We start from the raw sequence: 19,069 nt of genomic DNA on the forward strand, positions 1-19,069 counted from the left end.
TCAATCGCTATGGAGACTATGTAGAAAAATAGTGCAAAGATGTAGTTGTAAGATGTATATATTAAAATATTTTTATTTAACTTGGTGTATTTTTTTAAATCAACCGGAGGTTACTTTCTGAACGGCCCTCGTATATAGAACAAAATGAACATCTTTTGCTGCTTTGTACACAAGTTGTGTACATTACATTAGTGTGCACTCGCTTGCTGCCATTTATACTTGGACATATGCTGATGAGCCAAAACACGAGACTAAATGCTATCAGGAGCCATTGTTCATATGTTACACAGAAGGTGAGTATAGGGGGGAGCAGTGATGAATGGGCAACAATTCTAGCAACAATACAGATTGCAAACGGAGAAATACACTGACAAAATACATTTTGACAAAGGGCAGATTGTTATGGCTTGACATCTGGGAATGAGAATCTTGGAAATGATCAAGCTGGTCAGCTGTTCATGTGCAACTGTCCTGAGCATCTGAGAAAAGTGGTTGAAGGACAGCGAGACCATGAGTAGGTGTCAAGGTGCTGGGTGGGGGTTGGAGGCTTGCCCACTCTAAATCAGAACAGGCAGTAATATGTTGCAGATCTGAAGGCAGAGTGCTATGCTGGTGCAGGCACAAATGTTTCAGAGCACATCATTCAGCACTTATTGTTGAACATAGAGCTCCACACTGGACAACCCTTATATGTTCCCTTCTTGATTCAACAACAGCGTCAATTATGATTGCTGTTGGTACCAGATCATTGAGATTGGACCGTGGATCAATGAAAACATGTTATCTGGTTAGATGAATCATGTTTCTTGTTACACAAGGTCGACAGTTGTGTCTAGATGTGCAGTCATTCAGGCGAATGGCTACTTGAAACATGTACCATGCCATGGACACGGGAAGAGGGTAGCAATATTATGCTATGGGGGTTATGCATACAGGCCTGTATGGAAGCTGTGATAGCAATTGAAAGTGCTATGACTGCTTTTGACTACGTAAACTTTATTGTGCACCATCTGCATCCACTGACATCTGATATCTTACCCAGTGATGATAGCATCTCCATAAGAATAAGTATCCATATCAAAGGACAGACCATGCTGCAGTGGTTTGAAGAGCATGATAGTGAACTCATGTTGATGTATTGGCAACCAAAATGGAACACATCAGGGTGGCCTTTGGGCACCAGCTCCGTGCCCACAGACCACCAGTACATCTGGTGTCACATAGCTCCAGAAACTTACCTCACCATTCAGAATCACTTCTATGCTGGTTTTTAAAGGGAGGCCATAGTGCTATTAAGAATGTGTTCATAATGTCCCAAGTCATCAGTGTATGTGATTTTTCTTCTTCTGTTAGGCATTGTTAGCCACTTTTTATTTTCTCATGCTTGCATGCTGCATAAATACATTTCTATACCAGGTAAAGCTGTATTTTTTATTGTAGATTACAAATTATTTAGGAATAAAGAAGATGACTCACTGAAAGGCAGAAGCACTGCGTCATCGATAGGCCGACAAACAAAAGGTATAGGGCTTTGATAGCTTTCAGAATGAATTTTCTTTTTCAGGCTTGTAGGAAAAACGTGCACACAAACACACACACACATATTCACTCACATACACATGCCTGCCTCCCTACATTGTGCTCAGTCAACTGCCGGCTCTTTCCTGGCCTACGGTGAATATAATGCACATGCCTGTCTCCCTACATTGTATTCAGTTGACTGCCAGCTCTTTCCTGGACCATGGTGAACGTAGTGAGATGAGTCGGGGTGCAGGCTGAGATGGGGTGAGGGATGGAGAGAGGTGGTAGGCTGAGAGGGGGTTGGGGAGAAGAGTGTAATGGCTTGTGGGAGAGTGGAGAACTGTCTGTGGGCTAGCTATGTGTGCAGGTAGAAGGGGCAGGTGGCAGACAGCTGGGCACATGATTTCACAGACTAGGGCTTTAGATAGGGGCACACTACTAGCTAACACAAATTGGGGGTACACACACACAAACACACACACACACACACACACACACACAAACACACAAATATATATATGCACACACACAGTATTGGATTGGGTGGGGGTTGAGGGGACATCAAGTTACATCATGTTTAGGCCAGGCAGCCTGCAGGAGCAAATGATGTACTATAAGGAACCCTGCATGTCCCAATTAATACCATCATCCAACTGTTACCATTCCACACTCTAGCTGATCTATCCCCTGGTCACCTTCCAGGAATTCCTAACTTCCAACCTGGTCTCACCATCCTTCCCCAGGTGCCTGCCTAAGAACAACAACCTTTCGGCAGAAGAAAGGATTGCCCTGCACAACCTAAAAATGGATCCTGACCTGATCATCCTCCCAGCAGACTAAGGTTCTACCACTGTTGCGATGAACTGGAGTGACTTCCTGACAGAGGGCCTCTACCAGTTGTCTGAGACCTCCAGTACAAGCTCTGTCAAAGTGCTTCCATCCCAGAAGCCCAACATAACCTCCAATACCTGCTGAAACCCTTAGGCCATTCCCAGAATCTCCCCCTGAATCCATCTCCCTGCTCACCCCAACAACAATCCACACACCCACCTTCTACATGCTCCCTAAAATCCAAAAATCTAATAATACTGGGTGTCCCATTGTAGCTGATTACAGTTGCCCCACCAAAAGGATCTCGAACCTTGTTGACCAACATATGCAACCAGTTGTCTAAAACCTAGCCTCCCACATTAAAGATACCAACTACTTCCTGCACTGGCTGTCCACCATCCCCACACTCTTACCTCCATGGTCCCTACTCATCACTGAAGATGCATCCTCCTTATACACCAACATCCCTCATTCTCCACGGCCAAGCCATGATTGAACACCACCTTCCCCAATGACCTGCAGATTCCAAACTTGGCACTTCATTCCTAGTGCACCTAATCAAATACATCATAATCCATAACTACTTCACCTTTGATGGAAGGTGTACAAACAAATTCATGGCACAGCCATGGCACCAGCATGGCACCCTCCTATGTCAACTTCTTCAGGGCCAACTAGAGGAAATATCCCTAGCTTCCCCTGGTCTGGTTCAGATTTAATAATGACATCTGTATAATCTGGATCCAAGATCAGGACACCTTATCCTCATTCCTCCACAATCTCCAAACTTTCTGTCCCATCCACTTCACCTGGTCCTCCTCTACCCATCATGCTACCTTCCTAAAGTGTTGATCTCCTCCTCTCAGATGGCTCCATCCACACCACAATCTACATCAAACCCACCAATCACCAGCAGTACATCCACTTTGACAGCTGCCACCCCTTTCATGCCAAAAAATCACTCCCATACAGCCTGGGCACTTGTGGCAGACATGTCTGCAGTTATGAGAACTCCCTCACCCAGTATGCTGAAGGCCTCACAAAGGCCTGGCATCCCCACACACACCTAATCCTCACACCCATCCCAAGATCTAACCAAAAAACATGGCACCCCATGGCATCATCTGATGCCAACTGGGACTGGTACAACCGAACCATGTGCTTCGTCAGTCCTTTGATTATCTCTCATCATGCCCTGAAATGAGGGACACCAAAACCCACATGCAAGAGGTGTTCAATCTACCCACCCAGCACCACCTACTCCAATCCCATCACAGGCTTATCATACCCCATTAGATGCCAGGCCACCTGTGAAAGCAGCCATTTTATATACTGACTCTGCTGCAACCACTGCACAGCATTTTATATTATTGTGACAATCAAACAGCTGTCAACTAGAATGAATGGTCACCACCAAACTGTAGCTGCAAACAAAGTGACAATCCAGTGGCACACCATGCAGCAGAGTATAATATGTGAGATTTCAATAGCTGGTTCACAACCCAAGCTATCTGGGTCCTCTCCACCACCACCAGCTTTTTGAACTGTGCAGATGGGATCTATCCTTATTCTTTATAGCACATCCTTTGTTCCTGTAACTTCCATCGCATAGACCTAACGTAAGTTGCTGTCCCCCCAACCCTCACCCATGAGTGTGTGTGTGTGTGTGTGTGTGTGTGTGTGTGTGTGTGTGCGTGTGTGTGTGTGTGTGTGTGTGTTTGTGTAGTTGTGTGCTTGTATCTCAAGTACCAGTCTGCCACCTGCCCACTTTACCAGACCCATAGCTAGCCCACCGTTGGTTCCACTCTCTCCCACAAGATGCTAGATGCTAACCCTCCCCCCCCCCCCCCCTCCCCAAGCCTGTTCCTGCCTCCTACCTCATTCCATCCCTCATCCTACCTCACCCTGCTCCCCCACCTCACCCCAGCACACTCACCATGGACCAGGAAAGAGGTGGCAGGAGCCAGGGAGCCAGGTGTATGTATGTGGGTGACTGTATGTGTTTGTGTGCATGTTTTTCCTTGAGAATGACACATTGGTGTAAAGGTTATCAGTAGTTATTTTTCTGTCAGACAGTGCTATAGCAATACCGAGATGTGCAGAAAATGCAAACAGCAACTCAGCTGAACGCTCCCTATTGAGATGTTGCACTGCAACTTCATAGGCTTTCCCAGTGTAGTAACTCTTGAAAGTCTCTTCAGGTTTGCTGACAAATCCTAAAATCAACTCAATTCAATATTAAGGCAATCCAACTGTTCACTATCTTCAGGAGAATGCTGCTTCTGCTGATTAGTCCTGCTGAGAACTGATGCCAGGCTGCATATCAACATCCTATAGAGGCCTCTGTACCGTACACAGTGCACGCACCACCCATCATAGTTGCTGTCCTGTAAGACTGGTCAGGTGGTGCTGCAGTCAGTAGAACACCAGCACCAATGATATATCACTCTCAAAGATGATTTTCTAACACTCAGACTGGCCGCAGTGAAGAAAGTTCTGTTTTTATCCAGGATTGTACAGGGTTCCGTGTTCTGCTAAGAGAAAACCCATTGTCTCTATTAATTAAATTATCTGCCAACCTAATTTCAATTGCCTTTTTATAGACACTGTTCTAAAAACTGGAAGTGTTGGCAACTATCGCAGTTTTATCAAATTCCACACCGTGTCCCTCTCTTAAGCAATGTTCAGCAACAGCCAATTTTTCCGGCTGTTGTAGCCTCATATGATGGCGATGTTCGATGCACCTGCCATGAACTGTGTGAATTGAGTGGGTGATGTAAGCCTTCCCACACTGAAGCAGAATTTTATATATACCAGGCTTCCTAAGCCCCAAATCATGTTTCACAGAGCTGAGCAGTGCCCTAATCTTGGAAGGCAGGTGGAACACACACTTAATGTTAAAACCCCTTAATATTCTTACAGTCTTAAACTATATGCCCCCAGCATAAGGAATAAAGGCGACTGTTCCATGCTCCTCTTCATGCAGCTCCAGTAATGGTCCAAATTCCATAGCCTGACAAATCTGCTTCTCAGAGTATCCATGTTCCTTAAAAATAACCATCAAATGCAAAAGTTTTTTGGTTAAACTGTCCCTGTCAAAAATGGCGTATGCTCTGTGTACCAGAGTCCTAAGGACTACATAGACCTTTGTCATTTTTTTTTCTGCCCAGATAGCAAAAATCATTGACTACTTTTAGTGCCTAATTTACAAATCTAATTCTGTCACCATCACCTGATGTAATTTGACTGCATTCCATTACCATTATTTTATTTTTGTTAGTATTCACCTTATAACCTATTTTTAAGACACTATCCACTCTGTTAAACCACTCTTGCCAGTCCTTTGCTGTTTCTGATGGAATTATGATGTCATCAGCAGAATTCAAAGTTTTTATTTCTTCTTCCTGAGCTTTAATTTATTTCCATGTTTCTAGCTGGTTTTCTTTACTGCTTACTCAGTGTACAAATTGATTAATGTTGGGAAAGTCTACAACCCTGTCTCACACCCTTCTCAACTACTTTTTCCCTTTCATACCCTCCAATTTAATTTAGTTTTTGTAGATACTTTTCCGCCCTTTATTTAACCTCTGTTACCTCTTCCACGTACACAACCTTCTTTCATGATTTATAAACCATATATTAGAAATGGTTAAATTACACTCAGAGCAAAATACAACAAGGTGTCTTCCTCTTTCATTCCTCTCCTCCAGACCATGTTATCCTGCTATTTTCTCTTCTTGTTCTTTTCCTCATGTTTAATTCTAGTCCCCCATAACAGTTAACTTTTCATCTCCCTTACTGTTTGAATAAGTTGTTTTATTTCATCCTACTTTCTTCCAACCCCTTCACCATTTGCAAAGCTAATAGTCGTATAAACTTGTTTTAGTGTAGTAGGTGTTGGCTTTGTGTCTATATTGTCAGCTACAATGCAGTTCATAGTATCTTGGAACACAAATTCGTTTTTTCTTATTTATTATTAGACCTACTCCTGCGTTACCCTTATGACTATAGAAGTTATAAGGACTTATAAGGAAGGTAGGAAAATACATTTGCTTAGCAAGAGTGACAGGATACTTAAGCAATGAGAGAGACTGACTGTGGTTTAATAATCATGTTAGAAATTTGATAAATAAACAGAGAGAATTTCATCACAGATTTAAGAGAAGTAAAAACCTAACTGAGAAACAAAGGTGGAGCAAAGTGAAAATGAGTGTAAGGAGAAAAGCATTCAATGATTTTGAAAGAAAACTGTGCCATCCAATCTGAACACTGACAACATGGTGCTCAGGCTAAAACCATGTTCCTTGGCTTCAGGAAGGCTTTTTATACATTGATTGGCACCTCCTTAGAGTGATGTGTGCACAACAACTATATGATAAATAAAATTAGAAGGAAGGTCAGCATTGGCCATAATTTTGATGATTTATTAACAGAAAAATCAATTTTTGATCACATAATTATCATCTTCAGTGCTGGAAGTTAAACATATAGCGTTCAGTGAATAAGAAACAAAAGACCACAAATACAGCTGAGTATAAACCAACTGTTGGTAAAAACATACCTTTTGCATATAAATTAAAGCTCGTAGGGACTGGTGTCTAGTTATTAGCAGTAACAGAAGCTATGAAACGATCACAATAACTGAAGCCACTGTTTACATGCACCTATACAGCAGACCTCGGTGTGACAGGGCTTGGAACACCCTCTATGTGACATGTGTCATGTAAAGACTTAACATTACTTTATTTGGCAAACAGATTACTGCAAAATACCAAATGTGCACTTGAAAATCAATAACTGAATATTTCAAATTTAAAATTGTACATTAAAAATGCATAGCAAAAAGGAAGGGAGAAATGCACATCTTGCCAACATACACTGACATGTTCTTTTCAAAACAACTTAAAAAAGGAACATGCAAGAATAAAAATCAACAGGTAAATTATAAGGTGTCAGATTACAGAACTGGAAAAAAAGAAAAATATACAAATAACATGGCATCAAAAATCGATTTCGCTGTTAATAAATCATCAAAATTACGGTCAACACTGACCTTCCTTCTAATTACATTTTATACAGTTCCACACTATCGTTCAGTGAAAAAAAATTGAAGTTTTTTGAGTGTTAGGCCAGATTTGTGACTGGATCCAAGACTTCTGTGCAGACAGAACTCAACATATTGCTCTTAATGGAACAAAATGAACAAATGTAGAGGTAAATTCAGGAGTACCCTAAGGAACTCTGATGATATCATTACTGTCTGCAAAATACTGGTATATAAATGATCTAGTGGATAACACTTGAAGCCCCATGAAGCTGTTTGCAGATGATTTGGTTGTCTACAGGATGGAAGCGATGCCTAATGACTTTGGTGAATTGCAGGACAATGTGCAGAGGACTGATGAATGGTGCAGGCAGCAATGGGTACAGCAGAATGAAAGCAATGAATTAAATCAGTTATTGGAAAACAATGAATTCAGTCAATTGTACTTGTATGTATTGGTTGAATTATTCATTCAATCTTTTGAGTAAAATAATAGTATGGGAGCAAGCAAATGAAAACAATTAATTCAGTAGCTTGTAGTTTAATTTATTGGTTAGATTATTATTCATTCATTTCTTCCGAGTGAAACAAGTCTGTTGGAGGAACCAAATGAAAACAATCAATGCAGTCCATCATATTTTCCATACTGAGTGACTTATTCATTCTTCTTTTCAAGTGAATCCAGTCTGTAATTTTACTGATGGTTGAAACATGTACTTGTTATTTCAACTGAAACCACTCTTTAGTGCTTTATTTGACTAAGCTATCCATCCATTTATTCTTCATCTGCTGGGGTACACATACCTCCAGAGGACACCCCTGTCTCCAAGGTTATGCATAGATGAAAGAGAAAAAGTGCACACTAGTATCTCCCATCTGCTCTTAGTAGTGCATATCTGCTAATAACTTTTTTTAAGTAACATGCTTGTGGTAGAGGCTCAGATATTTCAAAAGTTTAACTAAACATTTCCCCATGGACAACAAATAAAGCAAGTCAACTCAGCAGAGTTCCTGGGTGTGTACATTGACTGCAAACTAAATTGGTCCAACCATATTCTAGATCTAGGAAAAAGGTTACACTCTGCAACATTTGCCTTACACATAATTGCATCAATCACACATAAGGATGCCATAAGAGCTGCTTATTTATGATATTTCCAAGCACTTCTGTCTTACAGAATCATCTTTTGGGGCCATTAGTCCTTGACAAGAAAGTTTTTATTGCTCAGAAGATAGCTATACATGTCATGAATGGTGTGCAACCAAGGCACTCATCCGGAAATATGTTTAGGAAAAGGTATTTACAATGATATCTCAGAACATATACTCCCTTGTATGTTTCATTAATGAAGACCACTCTCTCTTCAAGACCAATAGTGAATATCATGGTCACAACACAAGGTCAAAAGAGGACTTTCGTAGAAGCCAATCAAACTATACCCTTACACAGAAAGGAGTAAATTATACAGGCATCACGAATTACAATGCTCTACCCAGTGTCATCAAAAGTCTTGTTCCTGAAGCACCGAAGTTCAAGAGCAAATTGAAGGAATACTAATACAAAAGTCATTCTATTCAATCAGTGAATTTTTTAGTGCATAGGAGGAAGTTTTTATTATATAACTGAGTTAGCCATTCAATGTAAGCAAAAATGTAAACTATTTGTCACTGTAGTGTAATATAGTTACTCAAATACTTTGATATTGTTAATTTGAATGTGTACATATGGTATTAATCTTGATGTATGGAATATGTTTTATTTCTTCTAGTGTTACATGTTGTTACTATAAATCTCATCATAAATTAAGCATATTGTGTTCTGCTGTAATGTTAACATTGTAAAAATACTGACTCATTCCATATCCTTGCAACTGCATTGCTATCATGATAAATGGAACTCGCAATAAAATAGAATAATTTAAATCTATTATTAACTATATTATTTTCAATGTGCTGATTCCCGTGGTGCATATAGTTTCACTGGAAAATCTGTTATCATAAGATGTGACTAATCAAACTTTTTACTGCATTATGACTTAGCAATTATTGTATGAGCTAATATGTATTTATAGACTTAATTCCAAGAATATATCTCCAAAAAAACTTAAATAGCATCACGGTATGGACTCATCATTTGTAATTATTATGTCATGAAGGGTAAGTTTATAAGTACTTCATTTGTAAATGAATCTGAATCCTGTAAGATATAATGGAACTACAATAAAGTAAATACATCTACCATTATCTCATTGTAAATTAGTTTTGAGGATCATTTTCTTTGTAGACATAAGCTGTAGTTAGTCAGAGAGTATTATTTCATTCAGATTGTGATCTCAGAGGTTTTAGCAGGACAAATGTGAATATAAAATTTTTGATAATGTCAGATTACAATCTATGCATTACATGAGAATGACATTTTAACCTACCTTACTATAGTTAAAAAGCTTACTTACTTTATTAAAATGCCAATGCTTTAACTGTAATTACCCCTGTTTCATTTGTTTATTTGTATCCCACAGGTGGAGCAAACATGCCAAAAGCAGACAGCAGTCGCTTGTTAGTAGGAACATGGTGGCTTGTTGTCCTTGTCCTAGTTACATCATACAGTGGAAACTTGGTGGCTTTCCTTACATTTCCAATACTAGAAGCACCTTTGACATCTGTTCGCCTTATGCCAGGAAGGGGACTTTCTTGGGGTCTGATAACTGGTTCTTCATTGGAACAGTTACTAAAAGTACAGTATCAAATTTAAATTACTTTCTGTCTCATTCAATTTACGTTTGTTCTTGAGTTTCCAGTCATTTATATTTTTGCATACATTTATGATTACTTTATCATCATTTATAGACCATTCACCAGTGACAATTTCTTGTTTATATACCTGTGGAATATTTCAATCAGCACAAAATTACAATATCTCCCCACCACCTTGCCTTTTATTGCCTTCATGATGTGAACATTCCATAGAAAACCACATTAGTCACTAGATAATTGATGGACATTGAAACTTCAGTGGGTACAAAATGTTTCTATAAGCTTAAGATGGTGTTATAGATTTTCAGTTTTATGAAGATACATGGAATTTAGCACTCATAAAATGTTAGCTATTACTGCAGGTGTAAATACCACTTAGAATTGTAGCTCCCGGGAGTTGTGTACTTGTGATTTCAAGGAAGGAAGGACAGGAAGGGAATGTCCCATCGACATTGAGGTCATTAGAGACAGAGCACAAACTCACATTGTGTCATGATTTTGGAAGGAAATCTGCTGTGCCCTTTCAAAGGAACCATCCTGGCATTTGCCTGCAGCGATTTAGGGAAATCATGGAAAAACTAAATCTGGATGGTCGGATGCAGGTTTGAACCATCGTCCTCCCAAATGCAAGTCCAGTTTTCTAACCACTGCATCATCTTGCTTGGTACCTGTTATATCAGTACCAGAGGTACCTCAAGTACTATCCTCTCCTGTGGATACTGTCTCTGCAGAAAGTACAGGATCTGTCATTACTCGTCCATTTGATTGTGAGTAACACATCAATGTTAGATCTAGGCATCCTGTACAGGGTGGATAGGGATCAGGGAGGGCTCATGGTGTTGTACTGATACATCTAACCAACAAGTTTTAGGTGCTCTATCTCACAGAAACTAAAACTGCGCCAGTGGAACTCACTTCCCCTGTTTTGGGGACACTTGTTTTGTACTGTCTCAAGAGAAGACAAATACAAAAGGGTAGGGATCAATTAATTGTTAGCAGTTCAAACGTACAGCAAACGATGGTACCCCTTAGGGAAATGGCAAAAGGGACACGAAAGAAAACCTGGTGCACTCAGGATTTATGCCTGTCGGCCTCATTCAGCATGTTGAAGAGACTATTCCAGCAGCCATTGAAGGAACAGGGTGAAACCAGCTGCAGATTCTGGTACAGGTTGGAACAATTGATGCCTCTCATCTGGACTCTGGAGTCATACTTGGGTCATTCCAGTGACTGGCAGAGAAGGTTGAGAAGACCAGCCTTGCGCATGGGGTTTCAATGAAGCTCACAAATTGTAGCATTGTCCCGCAGAACTGATATTGACCCTTTGGTTCTGAGTCAAGAGGAAGACTGAACCAGAGACTTTGAAGATATTGTGACAAGATAGACTGTGATTTCTTGGACTTGCACCATAGGGTTGAGAATTGTAGGGTTCCCCTTAATGGGCCAGATTTGTACTATACATCAGAGGCTGCTAACCAGGTAGCTGACTGTGCATGGGGTGCACACAGTGGTTTTTTAGATTATGCAACTCTCCATCCAATCCATAGAGTGATAGCTGTAGGTAGCTTGGTTTGATGAGTTATCCCAGAATATGATCCCATATGACATAACAGAATGAATGTAAGCAGTATCAGGGGTGGGCAGAAAATGATGATTGGATCCTTCTATGGCCCACCAGACTCTTCACCTGATGTAACTGAAATCCTTAGAAAAAACCTCAGTTTACTTGTATGTAAGTTCCCCAATCACACTGCAATCAATGGTGGAGACTTTATCATCTAACAACTGATTGGGAAAATTATAGTTTTGTTAGTGGTGGGTGTGATACAGTATCCTGTTTAGATTAGATTCAGTTTTTGTTCCATAGACCCCGAAATGAGATGATTCTTATAAATGAGATGATTCTCATGGGTGTGAAACATGTCAGAAAGTATAACATAAAAAACATAAAACATTTGAATATAATACTTACTACCCTGATCATTTGTCAGCAGGGTGTCAAAATAGGTGAATACGTTACAGTATACTGCAACTGCTAATATTTTCAGAATTAATACACTGTCAGAATGAAACATTGTTATGCTGATTTAATAAGTTTATCATACACAATATACCAAATCTTGACTGTTGTGAACAAGTGCTGTCAAAACTGAAATCCAACAGACATTTTTACTTAATCTGGCCTAACAGTCCTCGTCAAGATATTCGTCTGTAGAGTAAAAGGAGTTGCTTGTCAAAAAGTCTTTCAAACTCTGTTTAAACTGTGCTTTATCTGAAACCAAGTTTTTAATGGTTGCTGACAATTTACTGAAAATGTGTGTTCCTAAATGTTGGACCCCTTTTTGTATCAAGGTAAGTGATTTTAGGTCTTTATGTAGATTTTTTTATTCCTAGTACTGACCTATTGGTTGGAAATAAAGATATATTACTTGCAACAAATTTCATTAAGGAATAAATGCACTGAGAAGCAGTGCTTGGAATACAAAGTTCTTTGAACAGATTTCTACATGATTTTCTTGAATTTGCACCACAAATGGATCATATTATACACTTTTGCATGCTAAAAACTTTTGGTTGGTTTGATGAATTATCCCAGAATATGAACCCATATGCCATAACATAATGAATGTAAGCAAAGTACGCAAGTTTTTTTTTATATTTGTATCTCCTACAGGTGACATCATTCTCACTGAAAATACAGACTTGTTCATGCACTTCAGCAATTCTGTAGTATGCCCTTCCCAACTGAATTTATTATCGAGTTGTAATCCCAGAAATTTAACAGTGTCAACCTCTTCAATCTGTATGTCTTCATATTTTATACACATGCTGGAAGGAGATCTCCTATAGGTTCTGCACTGCATATAGTGGGTCTTCTCAAAGTTTAATGACAGTGAATTAGCTTCAAACCATTTGTTAATGTCAGTGAAAATTTGATTAGAAACCATTTCTAAACCTGTGCTTGACTTGATGCTTATTGCAATGTTTGTATCATCTGCAGACAAAAGAAACTTAGCATCTGGCAACATAACAGACTAAAGCTCATTAATGTACACAAGAAAAAGTGACAGATGCAGGATGGAACCTTGCGAAACACCAGATGTAACTAATTCCCAATCAGACAAAGAATGACTGCTTACTGTGCAGGTATTTTGCAATGGCACCCTTTGTTTCCTGTTAGTAACGTTAGGTAAGACTCAAACCATTTTGCAGCATTGCCAGTGACACCATAATGTTCTAATTTATTTAAGAGAACACTGTGGTTCACACAGTCAAAGGCTTTTGACAGGTAACAGAAAATGCCCGTCACTTCTAATTTATTATCAGATGAATTAAGTACATTCTCACTGTAAGTGTAAATTGCTTTCTCTATATCATAACCCTTAAGAAACCCAAACTGTAACTTGGAAAATATGTTATTTGCAGTCAGGTGCGTAAGGAGACACTTGAAAACAAGCTTTTCAAATATTTTTGAAATTGGCTGATGGTTTGGCGGTATTTCTGTATCCCCCTTCTTGTAAAGAGGCTTAACTTCAGCATATTTTAGCCAATCTGAAAATTGTATGCTGATAAGAGATTGATTACATAAATAACTTAAGATAGAATTCAGTTTGCATGAGCACTCTTTGATTAACTTCATTGATATGTTGTCATACCCACTAGAATACTTAGATTTTAAGAATTTTATGATGGATGCTACTTCTTTGGGACACATGACTGTCATTTCTATTTTACTGAAGTTATTTTTAAAGACTGGTCTCAGATACTCCATTGCACTCTTCACCAAACCTGATAACCCCAAGCTGTCACTAACAGATATAAAGTACTTGTTTAAGAGCTTTGCAACACTTGTTATCAATGTTTCATTTATTTTTAGAGCTATCTGTTCTTCCTTTTTGGCCCCACCTGTCTCTGTCTTCACTATATCCTATACAGTCTTTATTTTGTTACCTTATGTAATTATCTTTTTCTCATAATAAAGCTGCTTCAATTTCTAGGCTACTTGCTTCAATATTTTGCAGTATTCTTTGTAATGCATTACAATGCTAACATCAGAGCTGTTCCTAGATAGTAGATACAGTCTCCTTTTTGTCCCACATGATATCTTTATTCCTTGTGTAATCCATGGTTCATTTTGGACTTCTGTTTGATTTTAGTTACCTTTAGGGGAACGAAGTTTTCAAAAGTGGAAGTAACTTTGTTAATGAATGCTATAAGTTTTCCATTTGAGTCAGAAGTATTGTAAACATCTATTCAGTTCATATTGTTGAGCAGTCTCCTGAAATTCTCAGTTTTTAACTGATTTATTGTCCTCTCTGTACTCAGATTTAATAGGTTTTTTTACCCTGATAGGTTTCAACAATTAACACTACATTCAGCATGCCATGATCAGATAGCCCATTTACTGTCAGTTGTGTGATATGACTCTTTTTCCTAGTTGTGTCTACAAAGATATTATCAGTAGGAGTCTCAGAGCATTAACATATCCTGGTTGCAATGTTCACAGTAGGAACTAAATTGAATGATAGTGTCACTGATTGCAATGATTGTTCACTGACAGAGCTTTTCAATAAATCCACATTAAAATCACCTCTATTTCTTTGTTTTTTTACTGTGAGATGGGACAACAAAGCTTCCAAATTTTTTATTAAGAGGTTAAAATTTCCTGAAGGTGCTCTGTGTATACTTATTATTATAAAGGACTTATTATGAAATACTATTTATGTTGCATGAGCTTCTAAGTGCTGCTCTGAGCAAAATTTATTTATATCAGCAGTCTTGAAATCAAAGCAGTTTTTGAGAAACTTGGCAACTCCTTGTTTCTCAATATTTTCTCTACAGAAGTAAGAAACTAACTTGAATCCTAAAACATTTAACATATCTGTGCCAGTGGGCACATGATATTCAGAGAGGCAGATTATATCAACTGGCTTGCTTAACTATAATTTGTCAACACAAATAATCAATCCATTAAGCTTACCCTTAGTCCTCAGATATTGTGGTGCAATAAGGATAACTGATTTTGTTCACTGGCAGAATTACAGTTGGATGAACCTAATTTTTCTGTCAATTTTTGAGTATCTGTAGTTTCAATCAAAGGCTGTTTGCATCAACTGTGTAAATTAAAATTTGCTTCCTGCCTGCCCATTTTATCAGTGTGAATGTTGTTTTCAGCTTGCCTCTGAACATCTTTTGTTTCTGCCCTCCCTACTTATAAAAACTGCTGTTCTGTCACTTGTAACCACTGGTACTTTACCACTTGTGATTGTGCCCCCTCCGTCTTATTTGTTATTAGCCCAGATATAAGCTCAGTTGTGGGTAAAGTAGATGGTGGATTTCAGTTTATTGGTAGAATACTGGAGAAGTGCAATCAATCTACAAAGGAGATTGTTTACAATTCGTTCATGTGATCCATCCTAGAATATTGATCAAGAGTGAATGGAACAGGAAGAAATTTTGGAAATAAATGTGGTAAGGACTATGGAACCAAACTGCTGAGGTCATCATATTCTGTGACTACAAAAATGCATGATAGCAGCTGAGCATCATGGTTTCACTCACATATGTTCTAAGTTTATGTAAATGAAAATTACATTTTCAGTTTTATTCTGGTTTACAGTAAATTCATTGTCTTTAAGCCAGATGTTGGAAATTCTTAGGTTGACTTTGATTTATACCTTGGTGTCCTCCATATGTTTTCCAGTTACATTGGTATCATCAGTATACAGAACAGATTTATGTGGCATAATACTACGTAGATCATTAATATAGATTATAGACAATATAGACCCAGTATGTAATCTTGAGGCACACCTCATGAAACATCTGAGAATCTATAGCCCGTACCATTAAAATGTACCTTCTGCTTCCTATTATCAAGATACAGTTCCATAGTGAGTTCTGTATCTCAGATGCTATAGCACCTCTGTTGATTTATTGGAATCTGATGACTCACAGAGTCAAATGCCTTGCTCAGGTCTATCAGTAAGGCACAACAGATGATTTTGCTTCAGAGGCACTGAATGTTGTTGAGGCAGCATTTTCAACAGCTTTCAATGTAGATGAATTTTTCCATGTTCTTCATAACTGGAATTAATAAAGAAATTATTCATTTCATCAGGTGTGTTAATGATAGCATCACAAGCGATTCTATCAGTATTACCCAGTTCTGATTTGACAACTCTCCTAGCGGCCTTCTATTTGTTTTGTGATCACTAAATATAATAATTATTTGCTATTTGTTTCTGTTTTATAATTTCTGATCTGTACATCTTCTTTAGTTGAAGGTCCTGAAGTCTATCATCTTCACTGTTTTTTGATCCGTTAACGCTTTGCCGTCTGCATGTCTCATACAGATTTATTGGCCTGGTGCCAGCAAAGCTAATTCGGATTAATTGGCTTGTTGCCGACCATTCTTGACATATCGGGAGATTATAAATTGTTAAGTTTTACTAATTTCATCATTAGTTTTCATAAGTTCTCAATCCTGTTCCCCTACTTTCATGAAATTTTGAAGATATACATACATAAATAAATACAAAACTTGTTTGTTTCATGTATTTGTTTATTTGCATTGTCTTTGGTACTAAGTATTTCTCTTTCGTATGATATGCAGCAAAACAGTCCCTAAGATGTAACCCAACTCCACAAGACTTGAACATTAAGTTTGTTATTGTTCTTTTTTTGTTTTTGGAATATACATGGCAGTTTCTTCATTTTTGTTTTTGTTTATTTGTCTCCGAAATAAATATTAGTTGGTGTTGCTTTATGTGACTGGAAAGTCTGTCAACCGGATGACGATGAGACATATGCAATGTCGAGCCAACGTACAAGGTTTGCTCAGAAGCAGCTACATGCTCTTTTATCCATTAATCAGACACTTTCAACAAAAAATCGTGAAATCGGAGACTCATGTTCTGTATTGAAATATTGTCATGTACAGAATGCATTAAATAATGCACAGTTAAAGAGGTGCATGCAAACATTTTTAGACCATTTAATAGTTATTCTGTATATAGGGTAATAATTCAAATATTGGTCTGCCTGATCCACTCCTTTCATATATTTGTTATAGTGTAATAACCTTTCAGGTTTTTTTATTGTGTAATTGGTTTTTCTACATTTTCTTTGAGTGTCAGGCAAAGTGGCATTATGTATTGTAGAGATTATTTACATCATTTTAGTTTTTGAAGCTCTCCATACCTGTGCGAGTACTTCACCTCTCTGTTGGTGGTATAAAGTCTCTCTGATGAGCACTTATATTGAGTGAGTGTCTCTCTCTATATGTTTCCCACACCACCTTGTGTTTGTCTTTATATGCATGAGTGACTGTGTGTGCTCTGTTGTGTTGAATACCTACACCGTTCGTTTGATACAGGGCGATGTGTGAAACTGCTTTCATGCTACACGCTTCCGTTGTTGTAGCGATCTGCTCCAGCTGCTGCAGATGCTGTATTGAAGCCGAAAGTGATAATCAAAGTGGTGGAGAAATATTCATCTGGGCTCTGTTGCATAGCAATCAGATTTGCTTTCAGTTCTTAGAAATGTCCAACATTGGTGGATTTAAATGATCTGTGAAATTACTTTAAAATCTTGCAATGGCGTCGATTTCTACTTCACAAGAATGAAACCTCTTAATGAATTACTTTTTAACAAAAACAAAGACTTCCTATACTGAGAATAATTACCTGAGTGCTAACCGCCACAGAGTAATAAAGAATATCTTTGTCTCTCCCTCTAGCACCGTCACGTCATGTCACGCTGCTTTCCCTCATATTGCATGATACACCATAATTACAAGCTTCAAACAAATTGGCTTTTGCACACTTCAACTTTTCCAGAAATCCGCTATTTTGCCTTATCGTTTCACAAACTCAAATTTTATTTTCAAGTAACTTCCCTGCGGTATCTACACTGTTACAATAATTATCTGCGTGGAGGTGATGCCACTTTCCCTAAGAAGGTGTCAATAGTTCCATCACTGTTTTTGCTGAAGGCTGTCCAGTGCTGGAATATATCTTGAATGAGAACATGTATCCCATACTCAAACCACACAGCATCCAACTGAGATTGCCATTTTTTGAAATTTTCAACGGATTGTAAACTTTAAAATTTAACTGTCCATAGCACGGTATTATTCCTTCATTAATTGAGATGTTTTGACTTAGATTAAAAGTTTCTTTAAACTTTTTGTAAAACTAATCAATTATGAATTGCACTTTGAAAAGCCAGTTGGCATTATCCAGTTTATTGTTGCTGCCAGAAAAATGCAAAAATGACAATATTTGTTGGAATCAGTTGCGGGACATTGTTTTGTGAAATATCAGTGTATATATCAAGGGATTCATTGACCAATGATCATCGATCCTTGCATTTTTTACAATTCCCATAAGGATAGCAGGGTGCACTCAGCCTTGTGATACCAATTGAGGAGCTACTCGACCGAATAGTAGTGGCTCCAGTCAAAGAAAACCATCATAAAGACTGGGAGAGCGGTGTGCTGACCACACACCCCTCCTATCCGCATCCTCAGCTGGGGATGACACGGCAGTCGGATGGTCCTGATGGACCTCTTGTGGCCTGGAGATGGAGTCCATAAGGATAGCAAGCCCAAACCATTTTCTAAGTTTTGTTCCTGTAACGTCGACAGATTTGGTATTTGCAGTTTTGACTGTAGTACTTGTTGGTTTCATTGCTAATATATTCAAACAGATCATTCCCAACATATAATTCTATGATATCCTTGACACTCTGTGTATATTTGGGAAATATGTTTTGACCCAGAGATCCTTCAAATTTCTTATTGATCCTCGGTAAATCAAAGTCTGACCATGGTGTACTGTCTTCTTCGTCTGATTCATCCGAATCAGTTGACAACCATAGCATTTGCCAAATTCTTCTTGGACCTATGTCACTATT

General features: G+C 38.4%; 1 protein-coding gene across 1 annotated transcript in view; it reads left to right on the plus strand.

The window, feature by feature from the left end:
• The window catches only part of LOC124564982 (ionotropic receptor 93a), a 308,796-nt gene that overhangs the window by 239,447 nt on the left and 50,280 nt on the right, over nucleotides 1-19,069 (plus strand). The window contains exon 13 of the mRNA XM_047131014.1: nucleotides 9,916-10,130. Coding sequence (XP_046986970.1) covers nucleotides 9,916-10,130 — 215 coding nt within the window. The remainder of the gene's footprint in view (nucleotides 1-9,915; nucleotides 10,131-19,069) is intronic.

Source organism: Schistocerca americana, chromosome 1 (genome assembly GCF_021461395.2).
Source record: "Schistocerca americana isolate TAMUIC-IGC-003095 chromosome 1, iqSchAmer2.1, whole genome shotgun sequence".
NCBI classification, from domain to species: Eukaryota; Metazoa; Arthropoda; class Insecta; order Orthoptera; family Acrididae; genus Schistocerca; species Schistocerca americana.